Raw genomic sequence first — 17,829 nt, forward strand, 5'->3', positions numbered from 1 at the left:
ATGTTTAACCAATGAAGAAAGGGCTTGGAGGTAGGAAGTGATTAACCTTAATTGTAACGGCTAGTGCTGGAGCCAGGATTTGCATCCATGACCTGTCTACCACCCATGTACTTTGCTCTCTGTCAGCATGATGATAGAGGTATGTCAGACTATAAGTATGATCAGATTAAAGATGTTTTCTCATTTTCACAATAGACAATCTAAGAGGTTGCAAAACATGTATGACATTGCTTCATCGTGCACTATTCATCATATTCATTTGAACATTTTCAGAATGGTGTTTCTAACAGTGTGGTGCTTATTTTGCCTTCTGATTGTATTCATTCAGGACTGGAATAAAGTGACATTCTCCACGTCCATCTTGGGCTACATTGACTTAGATCACAGCAGGGAGACTTACTATCTTCCTGTAAAATTCCTTTGCTCATTTGATCTTTAGCTCTCACTACACTAAGAATGCAAGTTAAAATAACTAAACTATAACTTCCATTGTACATAAATTTAATAAGTTAGTTTTCATAAAAATAAGAAATGAAGTTGGTCAGTTGGTAGCAATTAAGAGAAATGTTGCCATTTAACTTGCACTAAGTTGACATAATTCTTTTTAAGAATAAGAGTTTTTACTCTGGTGTAAAATTTCCCAGGAGTCTAATTGAGAAAACTTTAGTAATGGTTATGTTTCTCCTTGAAAATGGAGGAAGTTTTAAAAAGGTCTAAAGTTAATTGAATCTATCCAGTTAAATTACATTCACCTCGTTTCAATATTACTCTTTCCATAAAGAATTGGTTAAATGGCTAGCAAGGTAATTCATCTTTTATCATTTCTAAAATTTTCCTAGTTGCTGCTCACTTGAACATAACTGTTACTGATGGATTTCTACGCTTGCAGTGTTTTGGGTTTCAGAAACTCATTTTCTCTATTTCTCTGTGTTAGTATTTGAATAAAGATTTTCATGTTTTTGGTAACTTCAAGTGATAAAAACACAGTGTCTTGTGGAAAAAAAATTAGAAAATAGGAATAAGAAAAAATAAAAAGCACCCATAATTTATATATTTCCAGGCTTTTCTATGTATATATATTAGTAGACAAATGTAGGTTTACAGTTGTGAATACGTGAAACACAGAGTTTATTTATTCTTTTATTATTTATTAATTACGTTTCAAATGAATAACTGTAAACCTACTTTTGTCCACCCCTGTATGTACCCAAACAACCTGGATTTAAATTGCAACTTACTAAATGACCTTGGGAAAATTATCTAACTTTTCTGTGCCTCAGTTTCTTCATCTGTAAAATGAGTACCTATCTCATAGGGTTATCGTGAGGGTTAAAAGAGTTAATGCAGGTAAAATGCATAGAATATTGCCTGGCCCTACTAAGAACCACATACATAGAGTTTAAATTTTTTTTTGGTAATAAACAACAGAAATTTAATTCTTGCTGTTTTGGAGGCTGGAAGTGTGAGATCAGGGCACCAGTATAGTTGGATGAGGTCCTCTCCTAGTTCATAGCCGGTGGTGGAGGGGCTAAAAAACTTTTATTATGGAAAATTTCAAATATATGTAAAAATATAATAGTGTTATGAACTTTAATGTACCCATCTATTATCAACGTTTAGATATTCTTGTGTCTTTTATTATTTCCTCTCCCCCCGCCCCCCACTGGAGGTAGACTGGTGTATTTTATCGAAAATCCCAAATGTCATATCATTATCCCATAAATACCTCCTTTTGTACTATGTTAATATTTGCTAAGAAGTAATTATTTTAGAGAACTAATGCACAAAATTTGAGTCATTTTTGAGGGGAAGCAGTATAAGTAAAATACATATAAGATACTTCTGTGGTGTACTAGATTTTAATTAACTGAATGGCATTTGAAGTAAGATTATGAATATGGAGATTTTAGTTATTCAGATTAGACATTTTAAGATCTTTAAAGTGATTGAGCATCAGTTTTATTACAATTGTACTGTACAATTTTATGTATTAACATAAAATATTCATAAATGTACTGAACAATTTGAGTATTCTTTTGGTGGAACAAAAGATTTAAAAATTATAATATTGGAGCCCAGCCTGTGTGGCTCAGTGGTTGACTGTCAACCCATGAACTAGGAGGTCACAGTTTGATACCTGATCAGGGCACACACCCAGGGTTTCAGGCTTGATCCCCATTAGGGAGTGTGCGGAAGGCAGCTAATCGATTATTCTCTCTCATCATTGATGTTTCTCTCTCTCTCTCTCACTCTCCCTTCCTCACTCTGAAATCAATATTCTGTGCACTGGGCCTCTAGTATGCATATAAGATCTTTGGTTACTCTCTTCCCGGCCTCCCTCCACCCCACTTCCCTCTGAGATTCATTAGTCTGTTCCATGTTTCCATGTCTGTGCGTTGAGTGTTTGCCCCCTGCTGGTCAGTGCATGTCTTAGCTAACGGTTGAACAGTCGAATGGTTGCTTAGGCTTTTATATATATACTAGAGGCCCAGTGCACAAAAATTTGTGCACTCGGGGGGTGGAGGGTCCCTCAGCCTGGTCTGTGCCCTCTCGCAGTCTGGGACCCTTCGGGGGATGACCACCTGCTGGCTTAGGCCTGCTCCCCAGGGGATTGGGCCTAAGATGGCAATCAGATATCCCTCTGGCAGCCCGGCAGCCCTCAGCGGATGTCCACTTGCCAGCGGGGAGCAGGCCTAAGCTGCAGTCAGACATTCTTAGCGCTGCTGAGGAGGCAAGAGAGGCTCCCACCACCACCGCTGTACTGGCAGCCATCAGCCTGGCTTGTGGCTGAGCAGAGCTCCCCCATGTGGGAGCTCACTGACCATCAGAGGGCAGCTCCTGCATTGAGTGTCTATCCCCTGGTGGTCAGTGTGTGTCATAGTGACCAGTCATTCCCAGTCTTTCTGCTGTTAGGGTCAGTTTGCATATTACCCTTTTATTATATAGGATGGAGGCCTGGTGCACGGGTGGGGGCTGGCTGGTTTGCCCTGAAGTGTGTCCTGGATCAGGGTGGGGGTCCCACTTGGGTGCCTGGCCAGCCTGGGTGAGGGGCTGATGGCTGTTTTCAGGCTGGCCACACCCCCTTCAGGGTGGGGGTCCCTGCTGGAGTGCTGGCCAGCCTGGGTGAGGGGCTGATGGCTGTTTGCAGGCTGGCCACACCCCCTTCAGGGTGGGGGTCTCTGCTGGAGTGCTGGCCAGCCTGGGTGAGGGGCTGATGGCTGTTTGCAGGCTGGCCAAGCCCCCCAGTGGGGACCCTCACCCCATGAGGGTGTGGCCAGCTTGGGTGAGGGGCTGATAGCTGTTTGCAGACTTGCCACGGCCCCCAGCCACCCAAGCTCCCAGTGGAGGCTGGCTGGAAGCAGGTATCTGGGATTTATTTATCTTCTATAATTGAAACTTTGTTGCCTTGAGCGGAGGCCACAGCCGGTCAGGGCAGGCGGGAAGCTTGGCTTCCTCCATCGCCAGGGCAACCAAGCCTCCTGCTTGCTCCAGCTCTGTGGCTGCCGGCCGCCATCTTGGTTGGGTTAATTTGCATATAGTCTCTCTGATTGGCTGGTGGGTGTGGCTTGGGTGTAGCAGAGGTGCAGTCAATTTGCATGTTTCTCTTTTATTAGATTAGATAGGTTATATAAGAAATTATTTAAGGATAATTAGAGAAAATACTGTAACAAACCAGGTATTATTCCAGTTGGTGGTTTTGTCTCTTACTTTAATGCCTGGATCTTCTGGACAGCAATCAGATCTAACTTGGAATTTTCTGCCTTTGATCTTATTTTAGACTACCATTTCAAAATCTGTGAGTAAAGCAGCATATGATATAACTGAAAAGGAACTCAATTGTAAAGGGATTTGATTGTATTTGATGTATTTCAGTAAATTGCAACTGGTGAGATCATCGGAATTCTTAGTCACCTAAATTTGCTCATCACTTTGATTATAGATCTTAAAATTCCTGGGGCATGATACAGTAATGTGGACTGGGCCCATCATGCCTCATGCTATTGATGGTCCAGGGAAACAATGGGTTAGAATTCAGGAAACCTTTCTTCTCACCTGAGCTTCCAGGATGATTTTCCTTTTTGGCAAGTTGCTTAACCTGTCTGACATTTAGCTTCTTCATTTTGCCAATGGAAAAAAGTACAGAAGGGAGATGAACTCAGGTCCCCTATATTATTATGGAAGTAATAGCTACTGCAACAAAGAGACCCCAGAATTCAGTGGTTCAAACAGAGTAAAAGTTTCTCTCTTTCCTATTTAATAGTTGGAAGTCCAGGTATTCAGTTCTGCTCTAAGCTATCATTTAGAGGTCCAGTTTCTTCCATTTGTTTATTCAACAACTAGAAATTGCAATGGAAAGTTTTCAAAACTAATGAGCAAGTGTAGGAAAATAGTAATTTCTAATCATCACATTCTCAAAGAGGTAACTAAGTCATCGTTAAATTAGGCTGAGAGTAATTTAATGATGTCCCTCTGCCCGGCCTGTGCCCTCTTGCAGTCCAGGAGCCCTTGGGGATGTCTGACTGATGGCTTAGGCCTGCTCCCCAGGCCTAAGCCATCAGTTGGACATCCTTAGTGCTGCCGCGGAGATGGGAGAGGCTCCCGCCACCACTGCTGCACTTGCCAGTTGTGAGCCTGGCTTCTGGCTGAGCGCACTGACCACCAGGGGGCAGCTCCTTTGTTGAGTGTCTTCCCCCTGGTGGTCAGTGCACGTCATAGCGACCGTTCATTCCACTGTTCAGTCGATTTGCATATTAGCCTTTTATTATGTAGGATGTCCTCGAGCAACGATTTCAACCTTTTTCATCTCATGGCACACATAATTACTAAAATTCTGTGGCACACCCAAAAATATATATTTTTTGCTGATTTGACAAAAAAATTAGGTATATTTTTTGTTCATGCACACCAGACAACTATTGTGTTGGCTGTTGGCATTTTCTAAATTTGACAATCTAAAGGGAAAAGAGGTCGGTGCCCCTGACTAAGTAGTCAGGTATTGCATGTTTTAAAAATTCGTGCTGCTCAGTTGAAAATTGCTGTCCTAGAGGCACTGTCTTCATGCACATGATTGAATCTGAGTTGTTGCCAAGACGTGGTTTGTGTTGGGAAGAGAGTAGAGGAAGCACTCTGGAGCCGGGAAGCAGCACATCACCTCTGTTCCAATGCCTCTGGAGAGAACTTGGTTACAGGCCATACCTCACCTTACTTGAGTCTAGGAATTATAGTGAAGAAGGAGAGCACAGATGTTGAAGTTAGTGGTCTCTGCCATATCTATGCAGTTCCCGTTTTCTCTGATTATAACATGTTGACCCAGTAGCTCTGACACCCACTTAGTTGCCCTCTGCCTTGGCTTGATTTTGAAATTACTGCTAACATAAAGATATTTTCTACTCTCAGCCTAATTTAACGATGACTTAGTGACCTCTTTGAGAAGGTAATGATTAGAAATTACTATTTTCTTACACTTGCTCATGAGTTTTGAAAACTTCCCGTTGCGATTTCCCCATGATTTTGCCATTTTTATGAATCATGCACGTAGGAGGGCTCTGTTTGTCTTGTCCTGTTAATTTGAGAATACAGCTGACTGTTGTATTTTGAAGCTTTGAAGCAAGAGTTCAGGCTCAGCTTGAGTTTCTTCTAACAGGTGTCAGGATTTAATACAGGGTGATGAAACAGAACTAGCTGCCAGACCCTTGAGAGGATGTGTAGAAATACTTAGGGACCAAGAACTGGTAGTTGAGAAACTAAGCAGGTGGAAGAATAAGGAAGATAAAAATATCGCAAGGTGAGCATTTGAAAAATATAGACATGTGTTTTTTCTTTTTTTTTTAAAAGGGGCAGGACAAAGCAACTAGGAGTATCCAGAACTTACCCCTGAACCACAGCCTTGATAAACTTATAAAATCAGCTCAAATTTATTGACTGTGCCCATCAGCTTTTCTATAAGCCATTTAAAAAAAATGTAGTAAAAAAGAAAAAAATTGTCAAAATATGTGTTCAAAATCTTCAGATTTATGGTTCCATAGCTTACTTTGTAGGGAGGAAGAAACTAAATAAATGCATAACTAATAATTTGAATATTTGATAAAATTAGAAAGAAAATTACAAAGTCCTAGATTTGATAAAATTACAAAGTCCTAGATTTTGTGTTTCAAATGCAGAGTCCCATTAATGTAGATGAAGCATGTATTTTCATCAGCCTGCTGATGACATTGCTCATGTAAACCAACTTCAAGAATGTGCTCTCTATAGTCCTACATTGCTGCTCTGAGCTCTTCCTATCTAGAATTTTGGTAGACAGGAGGGTCAAAGTCATCTTTTTCTGACCAATAGACAACTCACCCCCACCCCACACCAGCCGACTACCTTGCATAATTTCTTTGCTGCCTCCCATAGCACTTGTCAATATTACTAGATAGATTTTTCTCTTGTGTTTTAGACTGTGGCCTACATTTGAAGTTTGACACTAAATACTTTTTTTGATATACAGTTGTATGTTGTATCCTAGAAAAACTATTGAAAAAGTTGAAAACTTAAAGCGCTTTATCTCTCTGCTACTCCTTTATTACTTCTAGGATGCAATTGATAGTTTTACTTTCTTGAAGTGTTCTTATGGGCTGAAAAGCCTTGACAGGTAGGATAACTGCTGAAGTTAAACAAATGCTTTGATTCACTTGGAACTTAAGACCTCATTAAAAATTCTCTTTCTGATTTAGATTTAGACAGACCAAAAAAAAGAAAAAAAGAAAAGAAAAAGAAAAAAGGCAGACTGACAGGTTACTGATAAATCTTTGAAAATCAAACACTCTATTTTTGTATCATGGTTTATGGAGCATGTTGGGACTAGTTTCCTTTTGGTAAAGAATGCCATGGAAAGAAGAAGTTGTGTGTGTTTTAATGTACATAGTGCCCAAAGGAAGTTGAGATTAAAACGAAGTAGGACACATACTACACTGTCAATGCTAAAGCAAGCATATGTATTTTTTTAAAAATTCCTTGAGAGAATATGATGTTTTGATACCTTAAAAGGCCAAGTGGTTGTGATTAACCTTGAAATATAAGTCTCTAGCAGATGAAAGACACAATTTATAGCCCAAGGGTAGCAAATCAAGGATGATATCAAATCATATTCCTGTTTGGGGAGTAGTTTTGAGAATGCTTACTGATCATTTGGTAGATACATTTACTACAGATTTAAAAATGTATTCATTCTCTAAAGTGTCACATCAAAATAAGGACTATCTTTTGTAAGCTGAGGTACTTGCCATCTATACTTAGGTAATTTAAAAAAAAATACATTTTTATTTATTTCAGAGAGAGGAAAGGAGAGAGAGAAACATCAATGATGAGAGAGAATCATTGATCGGCTGCCTCCTGCTCCCCCGCTACTGGGGATTGAGTCTGCCGTCTGGGCCTATGCCCTGAACTGGGAATCGAACAGTAATCTCCTGGTTCATGGGTTAATGTCAACCACTGAGGACCACCAGCCGGGTACATAGGAAATAAGTAGAGCCTAATTTTGATAAAAACAGTACTATTTTACTCCATCGACCCATCTTTTGGAGACAGTCATTTTTCTGGAGGTTTTGGCCTCTTCACTGCCACAATCTATTAGCCTAACCAGCTGCTCATCTGGTCCCCAAAGCATTTTGGAATTCCCCCATTCTAGATCTGGATCAGAGGGTAAAACTCCACATTTCGTTTCTTTAGCTCTATCACTGTTGACATTTGGGTAAGTCTATTCTGTGATACCCTGATAACCATCAGCTTCTCTGGATAATGTACAGCCTACTTTCTATTGAATTAGCTGAGATCATCAGAAAACTACACTAGGACCCTATGAGCTCTTTTCAGCTCTTTTGCTGAATTACCTGTTATGTAATATGCATGGCTTTATCCAGGGATTTTTAAAAAAAGAAGTAACATGAAATTCCCTATTATGTAATTAAGAATATTGCTTATTAAATGTCATTCTGTATTCCATATATAAAGTCTAATGTGAGGAATTTCCTTCAGAGTTTGGGGGATGAAAAAGTTTGTTTTCTTTGATAAAGGGTACTTGCCCAACTTTGAGATAATAAAAGATGTATAATTTACCTTATTTATATATTTACCTGAGGCTGGAGGCACAGGGGCAAATTTGAATGATAATTGTTGCAATTAAATTAACAAATTTTATAAATTAAATAGTCATTATGTAAACCAGGAGTTAGTTAACTATGAACCCCCTGCCCCAAACACACTCGGTGCCTTCTATTCTTGTAAATAAAGTTTTATTGGAGCACAGCCATGTTCTATGGCTGCTTTCCTGCTACAGCGGCAGACTTCAGCAGTTGCTATTTGACCCTTTACAGAAAAATACTAACAATCCTAATGTAGTCACATGATGGCATGGCTCAGACCAAATGCACTAGCACTGAAGGAATATAAACCAAGGCAATTACTATAATATGTGGCTACTTGGGAATGTCTTAACAGAGAAGCTGTGCTACAAAAGGCATTTCCTCTTTAAATAGTGGGAACATAGAAGGGCATTTTACTTTATTATTTTTTAATCCTCACCCTAGGATATTTTTTCCATTTATTTTCAGAGAAAGTGAAAGGGAGGCAGGAGAGGCAGGAGTGGGGGAGAAAGGGAGAGAAACATCAATGTAAGAGACGTATTAACTGGTCGCCTTCCGCACGCACCTTGACCAAAGCGGGGCATTGAACCTGCAACAAGGGTACATGCCCTAGACCAGGAATTGAACACTTGACCCTTGGTCTGCGGGCCGATACTCTAACCACTGAGAAAAAATGGCCAGGGGTAGGAGGGCATTTTATGTGGGAGAGAGCACATTTTGAGCATGTGGGATTATTCTGAAAATGGTTTTTGCCCAATTGGAATTGGACAGTAGTGACAATGCCGTTGAATAGGTGAGATGATTGTTGCAGGGCTTAAAAACTAGGAATCAAAATTTGCATTTAATCTGACAGGCTTTTGAAAACTGTCTTAAATCTTCAAGGGAATTGATGCGATGGAAATAGCATTCTGGGACAATGATCTGACAGCTGTGTATGGGATGAACTCAAGCAAGACTAAGCAGTTACTGAAGTAAGCCTCGAGTGAGGAACTCAGATGATGGGGATGGAAATGGAGAGGGAAACCAACCTCCGAGAAGCTGGAAAGAATGAGGTCGACTTTGGGACTGACTGGATTTAGAGAATGGCGGGAGGGAAATTGTGAGAGGAGAATTGGGAAAAGCTGAAACGTGAACAGTTTTTTTGAGAGAAAATATGTGTTTTGGTTTTGACATCTCCAATTTCTGGTGTTTTAGAGCCTTATAAGAGAGAGTAGGGGAGTGTTTGGAGATACAGACTAGATGAAGGCTCTGGGAGAGTTTACATAAAGGAAGAGAGCACAAGGCCAGAGCCTTGGGGGTGCCTTCAGGAATCAGAGAGGACAGAGGAATAGGAGGAGTTGGCAGAGCAGTGTTTCCCAGTAGGTCCCAGGAAAGGCTGGCTGTATAGACCCGTGGTCGGCAAACTGTGGCTCGCGAGCCACATGCGGCTCTTTGGCCCCTTGAATGTGGCTCTTCCTAAGCCTTAGGAGTACCCTAATTAAGTTAATAACGATGTACCTACCTATATAGTTTAAGTTTAAAAAATTTGGCTCTCAAAAGAAATTTCAATCGTTGTACTGTTGATATTTGGCTCTGTTGACTAATGAGTTTGCCGACCACTGGTGTTAACAGGAATTTCTAGAAAAAAAAAAAAGGTGCCATGATCAGATAAGTTTGGGAAACTCCGGGTTAAAGTTAATCAAACTCCTTGCTTTAGAACCTCTCAGATTATTTAATGACATGCACTATTATTTAGATCTCTCTCTCAAATTATAGATTCATATATACAACTTTATACCTGACATCTCCCCTTGGCTTTCTGTTAGGTCTCTAAAACTTACCTGTTTCAAGTGGAATCTTGGTCTTCCCCCACAAAACTTGTTTCCCATCTCAGTTGATGGCAACAGCATATTTTCCTTCTGTAAAAAATGCTGTGGTAAGTAATGTATAAATTGTTTTGTTTCATGTGTAAAATGCCCAAAAGAAATGAGATTAAAAATAAAGTTGCTCAGATCCGAAACTTTGGAGTCACCTTTTCCCTCCTCTACTGTCATCTCATTCTTTAACAACCACAGTTGGCTCTGTCTTCAAAGATATCCCGAATCGGACCACTTCTCACCTCAGGTGATTCGGTTAAAATCTCTCCCCCTTTTGTGTGTAGTAGTTTCTTGCTTCACTCAGGATACATGCAGCAGTCCGTCCAGGAGCGCTCAAGGCCTGGAAGGACTGGCTTCTCACTGGCTCTTTGGTTACCATTTTCTTCCTCCTCCATTCTGTGCCCGATCCATCTCTGCTCTTTCTGGAACAGGTCTTAAGCATTTCATTAGCTTAGGGCTTTTGTACTCACTGTTTTCTGTTCCTGTGACACTTTCCACCAATATGTGTATGCCTAACAACTCCAAATGCCACCCTCTCTAGAAAAGACGGCCATATTTAAAATAGCGTGCCCTCCCCTCATCTCTCATTCTCTTTACTCTATCTAGTTTACTACTTTTTTTTCCCATAGCACTTACCACCTTTTGCCATGTTATATTTCATTATCTTTTTTTTTTTTTTTTAATTTACTGTCTGCCTCTTCCTGTTAGACTGTGAGCTCCAGAGTGTCAGGATTTTTGTCTGTTATTTATTGAGGTAACTTAAACATCTAGAACAGTTTCTGATTCACAGTAGGCACCTAATAAGTGTTTGTTAAGTGAATGATCGAATCTTCAAGATGGCAATATATGTCCCTACACACTCCTTTTTTCTCCCTGTGGAGATCTCTTTATTGTGGGTTTCCCAAGGACATACTTTGGAAAATTCTGCTGTGATGTCTTATGGAATTCAAAAGAGAAGCAAATTTCAAGAAAGGTCAGATTAGTGCAACTGGAAAGTTGAGATGTTGACCTGCCTCAGCTAAAGAGTAGATTTACACAGGGACCATCATTTGCCATCATAGAACCAGTTTCAGGGCTGTGAAATATCAAACTCAAGGAGTAAAGTTGGACCTAGATGTTGAAGAAGGAAGCTATGATAAACTATTCTCTCAAGGAGGTTAACTTTGAAAGAAAGGGAGGAAAGTAGTTAGAGCTGCAAGTTCAACACTTCAATGTTGAGATCAGGAGAGCTTGGTTTTGCAGCCTGTTATTTTTAAAAGCAACCTAGAGTACTGAAGTGACATACATTTTTCGAAAGGTATATGTAATAAATGGGTGACCTAAAGCATTCATTTTTTAAGATAGTGTAATTTGGTGGGTTCAGTGCTGCATGGGAATTGGATAAATTTGGGTTCTTAGGAAATCCTCTTACTAGTTCTGTGTCTTTGATTTATCACCTGCCCTCCTTCATCCTTTTGCATATTTTTTGAGACCCCAGTAGGAATGAGAGGTGCGATGTAAATATTAAAAATTGGTGCTTAATTGCTTGCTGGTTCCTCTTTTAGAAGACAAGCAATCTGTTTTGATGTGTGTTTCTAGGTCATTTCTCTACTCCCTGAAAACAGCTCACCCAGGCTTTACACTTGTTGGATTAGTGCTTAAATGAAAACTTTGTTCCAAAGCAAAGCACAGTTTAAATAATTTTTGAAAGTTTGACTATTTCTCCCTTAGAAGTTTTGATCAATAAAAAAATTAATTTCTATTTCAAACATGTCATTGAATTTTTTAAATCGTGTTATTAGGCTAGAACTTTTGGATTTTGGGGACAGGCAGGAGTGGGGCGGAGGTTCTATAGTGTGAATTCATCTGTTTCTGAATTAGTTCTAATGGGAAAAACCAAGAGTTTTTGGACATTTTAATTTCTCAGCCATGGCATTTGAGGACTGAAGAGGTTAACAGTGAAGTGTATGGCAAGGATTACTCAGCAGAGCCCTGTGCTTTATTTCCGTTGTTGACTTTGGAATGAATTACTTTAATGTTATTTGAGGAGTAATTGGTTTGAACTCCTTTTCCAGATTAACAAATATTTTTTTTGTTTTGGTTACAGAATCTGCATACATATATGTCAGAGAAGCAGAAATGTCAGATGATATCAGGAAAAGGTTTGAATTTCCAAATTCTCTTATCCAAACACAGGTAATTTAATTAATTAATTAATTTATTTATTTATGCTTCGTGGTAACAAGTGAACTTTTTTCATAGATTGTTAATTTAACTTTATATTTTTAACATTGAATATTTTTTCTATATTAGAGATATCATTTTATTAAACAACTTTTATATGAGTTAATTTGAAAATTTATATTTGACAAGAAAAGAAATATTTGAAGTTGACCAATTGCAGCTTCTATTTATGTCATACTTAGAAATAATAAAACCTTGATTAACCCCTTGAGAATGTACTTTTTGCTCTATAATTAATTATTGGGAACAGAAATAAATGGTTATGCCTCTACAGATATATGCATTTATAGAGTATGAGAGACTAATATCTTAAAATGTATATTCTACCTCTATACAAATGTAAGAAAAATAGATTTTTATAATAATGACAGTAAGTAAACTATCCTGGATTTAAAAACTTCAATCTATAAACTCTAACTCAGGCAGGAGATTATAATTTATTTTAAAAAGCTTTTCAATTATTAGGGTTAAACCAAAGATGGCTTTCTGGTTAGCTTGCAGCTAGCTAGAAGCATTGTGGTTAATCAAGGTATCATAATAGCTTACTGTCTTTTCTTGGGAGAGTAAAGATAACAGAACAGCAGAAGCCTGCCTGAAGACTTAACCACGGACAGCATCTTGGCCACTTTCAACAGTTAACTTTGGAGTTGCCTACTGTGGGAATTGACTTAGCTGGGTAGTGGGGAACCCTTCCATGAGGAGAAGAACACTCCTTATGCAAGATTCCCTTCTGCCTGACTGGGTTGGAGTCTTATCCTTCACAGCACAGGTTCTTACCATGAAGAAGAAATGAAGATTTGGAGAATACTGGCCTCAAAATTTTTTTTCCTGGCCTGGAGTCCCTTCATTAGCGTGGATAATCAAGAAAGGCCTATGTGTGTTACTGTTAAATCGAGTACATATATACTTTTTGTAGCATGTCTTTTTAAACTATTCTGTTATGCAAAACTAAAGTAACAATGTAGGCTGATATGTTCTTGGATTTTGTATTTTAAAATCAATTTAGGCTATATTCTCTGATTTTAACGCCTGTGAAATTGGGTTGCATCTAGTAATTGATGGCAGTAGTCATCATACAGTTGGTATTGCCTGTGCATTTGTGAACTTGGCCATGATTTTCTAAATGAGTTTGAAAGAGCTTTCTTAATATAAAATAAAAATTCGAAACCATATGAAGCATTGTATAATATAGATTAATTGGCAGCCTTTTTTTCTTTCTTACTGTTACATAAAATATTGATATATCTTGTAGTTGCTGGCCAGTTCCATTCAGTGCAATATGCTGTATTTTGTAAACAGGAACCAAAACTATTCACTGGTTTTCAATTCTTGTTACTATCCCTTTAAATAGGAGATAAGAGACAGTTAATTGATCTAAATGTAATATTCCTTTAAACGAATGACTTGTATTGCAAAACTGAGACCATTAAGCTTTGAGGTCATTAATCACTTTTAATATGTGAAATACAAAGAGAGATCAAGGATTGGAGGCTGTGTTTTTATTTGAACTTCTCTGGAAACTTTGCAAGACTGACAGGTATTCACAGCTGTATCATACATTGGTCCCTAGTGCAGGATCAACCTGTTTATTGCCTTTTTTGTTTGTGGCAGTTGCCACGTATTTCCAACCCACACACAGAATAGCTGTCATTGTTGTTGGCCTAGGTTCCAAGACAGCAGGCTGGGTAGTGCTGAAGAGCGAGGAGAATAAGATTGAGGTGGTAGGAGGTAATGATATGTATGTATTTATGTTATCAACACTCCTGTTGAGTCTCATCTTTAATTTTGGGCTTTGGATTAAAGCAGGATTTGGGAAAAATTTAGAGATTTACTAGACTGAAAGCCTGTTACAGCGCTAAAACCTATAACAAAATAATAAAGAAATTAAGTCATAGAGCCTAGAGGAGGGAGGATGCTCGTGGTCACAGGAGACCCATGGATTCAGGTCTGTGTGGGCCATAGTCAAAGATGGGAATGCATTTTCTCCATCTTCATTAAGGGCATGATGAAGCATGATGGATTTCATTTAGATGCAAAGATGATTTTAAAAGCTGTGGAGTTTCTTATTTGTCTTAACGGTTTCATGGATTAAACAGTCTCAAAGTTTCTTCTAATATTAAATGACAACAATTTAAACTGAAAATCTAGCAATTTTCTTAACATCTATGAATGATAGTTTGCCTATTGGGATAAAAATCGGGATAAAAATGCTTACCTTGAGGGTTGTTATGAAGATGAGAAATTATGTATGTGGACTAATTCAGTGCCTTCTATAGAGCGCGTCCTCAGTGAATTGGAATTTTATTACCATTTGACTGATATGACTCAAAGTCATAATAACTACTATTGATAGTTGTTACCATCAAATGCACTCCTCGGAGAAAACTTCTGAGGAAATGTGTTTTTTTTTCTTTTTAGGCTGTGGGTCATCTTCTTGCTGCAGTCCTAAAGGAGAATGGTTTTTCAGAAAAGATCAATCAATCCACAAACCAGGTCTGTGTTTAACTCTGTGCAGTAGTTCTGCTCCGATATTGCTACCAGCTGGACCACAGAATCACTTCGCTTATTTCCCTCACAGCTCAGGTCACTGTAGAAACGATTTGGAACTGTGAGAAGTTTATTGCCTTTTTTGTTTGTTTGCTATGTTTTTCTTCCAAATAAAACATTTAAAATTTGTGGCAATAGACTCCAGGAATAAGATATGGAGGAGATGAGGGGAGTATTTTTATGATTATTAATAAAAAAATAACATGAGTGGAATGAGCGTAGGCATGGTTTAGAAGAGAAGGTTGACAGGGTTACCTCTGAGGGAATATTTTTGTTTAATAGAAAAAGTGAACATAGTGGCTCTATTTGGGTGTGGGAGATTTTTCATGCTATAGATGGCCCCTTGTATGAAAAGGTCATGCGTGGACAGTTGGAATTGGGGAAAAAATTCTTACCATGCATAGGGCAGGCGAATGCTAAGTGCGGAAGCAATGCCAGCCCACTGAGATATATATCACCTGGGTTTTGGTTGACCAGTGTTGTGTATTTTGACATGCTGGTTGGAAATCCTATTTAAGTGGATGCTCTAAGGTAAACTCCATAGAGAATATAGATGATGGAAATGAGATGTTTTTTCACAGCAGAAACAAACTGATTATTTCCTTCCTCTCACATTCCTTTTGATTAACTGCTCCAAGTCGCATTTCTTTGCTGCGTCTGCCGACAGCTTGAAGGAAGTGTATGGGGTATATACTTCAATAATTGGCATTTATCTAGTGTTTGTATATAGTCATTTAAATTAGGTTTTCTGAGAACCCTGATCTTAATCCTTCCTGTAATCACATTATGTACTCTGACAAGATCTAGTGGTTTTACTTAAATTGCCAGGATTTATTGAATGTCAATCCCTGTAACCAAATATTTCCTCTCCCATTAATAAATGAATGCTTATTTCCATGAGATCACAGTGTTATCTGAAGGGACAGTTTTCTATTTATTTATATTATTTTTCCGGCTTAGTAATTTAGTCCCCTTTCATATTATCCATGTGGGTGATTTAAATTTCCTTCTAAATAAAATAAATAGAATATAAATATCACTTTCCTGTAGTAACTATTAACTCTATTGTTCTGTCATAGTGGGATCCTATAATTGCAAGGATCTCAGAGCTAGCTACAGTAGGAAAGTGGACATAATAAAATGTTGATTTTCATTCTTATAGTTATTCTATGGGAGCCAGGCATTTCTCCAAATTATATATTTCCCAATAAATTATTGGGGGAAGGACAGAAAGGAAAATAGTTTCATTATATGTTCTTTAAAAAAAGGCCAAAACCCAAAAAATTCCCAAACCATGTATCAATCTAAATAGACTTAACCCACAATATATTTAAATATAGGTTTACCATTAATATTGAACTTTTTTTTGGTGAGGGAATCATGGGTTCCTGAGAAAGTTCTGAAAGTTAGAACCTCTGCTTTAATAGGATTTTTCAAAATTAAGAACTTATATACCTTTCCAGTGCTTTTCTGTGAAAGATGACAGACTCATGGTGTGAGGGGTAGGGAAAAGCCACAGTCTCTCTCTTGGCCAAAACAGTTTTTCTAGGCTTTTGTTGGTAGCCATGGGACCTGCAGCTTGCTGGTAGCCTGTTCTACTTCTCTCTCTTCCTTCTGTGCCCATTGGGGCAGGGACATTGTGTGTGTGGGGGGGGGGAGGGAAGGGGGGAAGGATGGGGTACATGTAGGTGATAGAGGTTGGTGGTAGGAGATTAGGAACATTTTCTGAAATTGTATTCCCACTGAGGGCTTGAAGCATAGGTATGATTTGGGTTCAACTTAGACTAACTGATCTGCTGATATTGTGGGTGTCTGGTGAAAGGGCTTGGTTTAGCACTGCCAGAGACAAGTCTTAGTTTTGATCCCTTGTTAGGTTAGTTCTGTTGCGTTGCTTGAACTCAGGTTATAACTGTTGGCAGCCAGGCTTACTTTGCAGCAAATACACCAGATGAGAGAGAGAGTTGCTATATCAGAACAGATCCATTACCTCTCTTGGAAACAGACTGTAGTTTATTCTATAAGTGCTGTGACAGCAGCATCTTTATATAGGAGAGCTAGCCTACCGTGAACCAATTACACTGTGACGCATGGCTGGGGGTGCGTATGCATTTGCTGCTCGTCGGAAGTGTCCTTTAACCACTGGTTTGATTTCAGACCCCTGCTTTGAACTTGCTCTGGGAGAAGTGCTGCAGTGAAAACGTGGTGGTTCGGACAGCCTGCTGCGAGGGTCTGGTGGCACTTGTTGCGCAGGATCACGCGGAGTTCAGCTATATTCTCAATGGGATCCTCAACCTGATTCCCTCCGCCAGGTACTCTTCCTGTTGGATCAGTTAACAATTTAAAGTCTTAGAAAAAAAAAAATTCACTAATTCCCATGAAGGGCCAACATTTAACCTACTTACCCATTGTTTTTCTTTCTCTTAAAATGTCACGAAGTTGATATTTCATATGTGATGAGAACATGCTAGTTAAACTCTATAGGTTTAGAATTTGTGGGCCTTTGCTGTACTTAAGTTTGGGGCTCTGCCTAAATTTGTCATTGTTCTGTTTTATGAAGAAAATAGCCTACATAGTGAAGAATTTACAATTGCAGTCTACATTCCTGACTTAATTTAAGAAAGAAGGCTGCCTCTAAGCAGTGCTTCCACAGTGGTCAATTTCGACACTATTGAAAATACTTTGGCATTAGTATGTGTATTTTGTGATTTCAACATGTCTTCCCCTGAATATTATCCAAGTAAATGATGTATAGGTGTGTGTGTGTGTTTTTAAATTTGTTTGGTATGACTTTATTTAGTACATTCACAGACTGAACATAGTGGAATCACAAGGGCTCAAAGGGGATATGCCATCCTGAGGTGGTTAAACAGGACCGTATTGGAACCATCCTGTGGAAATAAGACTGTCTTGCAAAATACTCCCTGAAAAAGGGATGCCACTCTTTGCTTCAAGAAATGGTCTTAATTTGCCTTCTTTAAGTCATCTGGGCTTCTGCCTCCTCCGAACTCCTACCAGTGTTTTCTACTCACCTTTATTGTAGGAGCATCAGAACTGAATACTTCCATCTTTTTTTTCTGTTT

At 38.8% G+C, this 17,829-nt stretch overlaps 1 protein-coding gene across 3 annotated transcripts in view; it reads left to right on the forward strand.

Annotated features, from left to right (window-relative positions):
- Positions 1-17,829, forward strand: part of FOCAD (focadhesin) — a 279,727-nt gene that overhangs the window by 20,238 nt on the left and 241,660 nt on the right. For 2 of the 3 annotated variants that reach the window (XM_070431752.1, XM_070431754.1), the window contains exons 2-4: positions 12,066-12,154; positions 14,621-14,695; positions 16,904-17,058. In XM_070431752.1, coding sequence (XP_070287853.1) covers positions 12,098-12,154; positions 14,621-14,695; positions 16,904-17,058 — 287 coding nt within the window. In that variant the 5' untranslated portion in view covers positions 12,066-12,097. Of the gene's footprint in view, positions 1-9,928; positions 10,039-12,065; positions 12,155-14,620; positions 14,696-16,903; positions 17,059-17,829 lie in introns of all 3 variants that reach the window. The other variant, XM_070431753.1, reaches the window with a different exon arrangement.

Source organism: Myotis yumanensis, unplaced genomic scaffold, assembly GCF_028538775.1.
Source record: "Myotis yumanensis isolate MYYU_CA2020_CCGP unplaced genomic scaffold, mMyoYum1.0.hap1 SCAF_12, whole genome shotgun sequence".
NCBI classification, from domain to species: Eukaryota; Metazoa; Chordata; class Mammalia; order Chiroptera; family Vespertilionidae; genus Myotis; species Myotis yumanensis.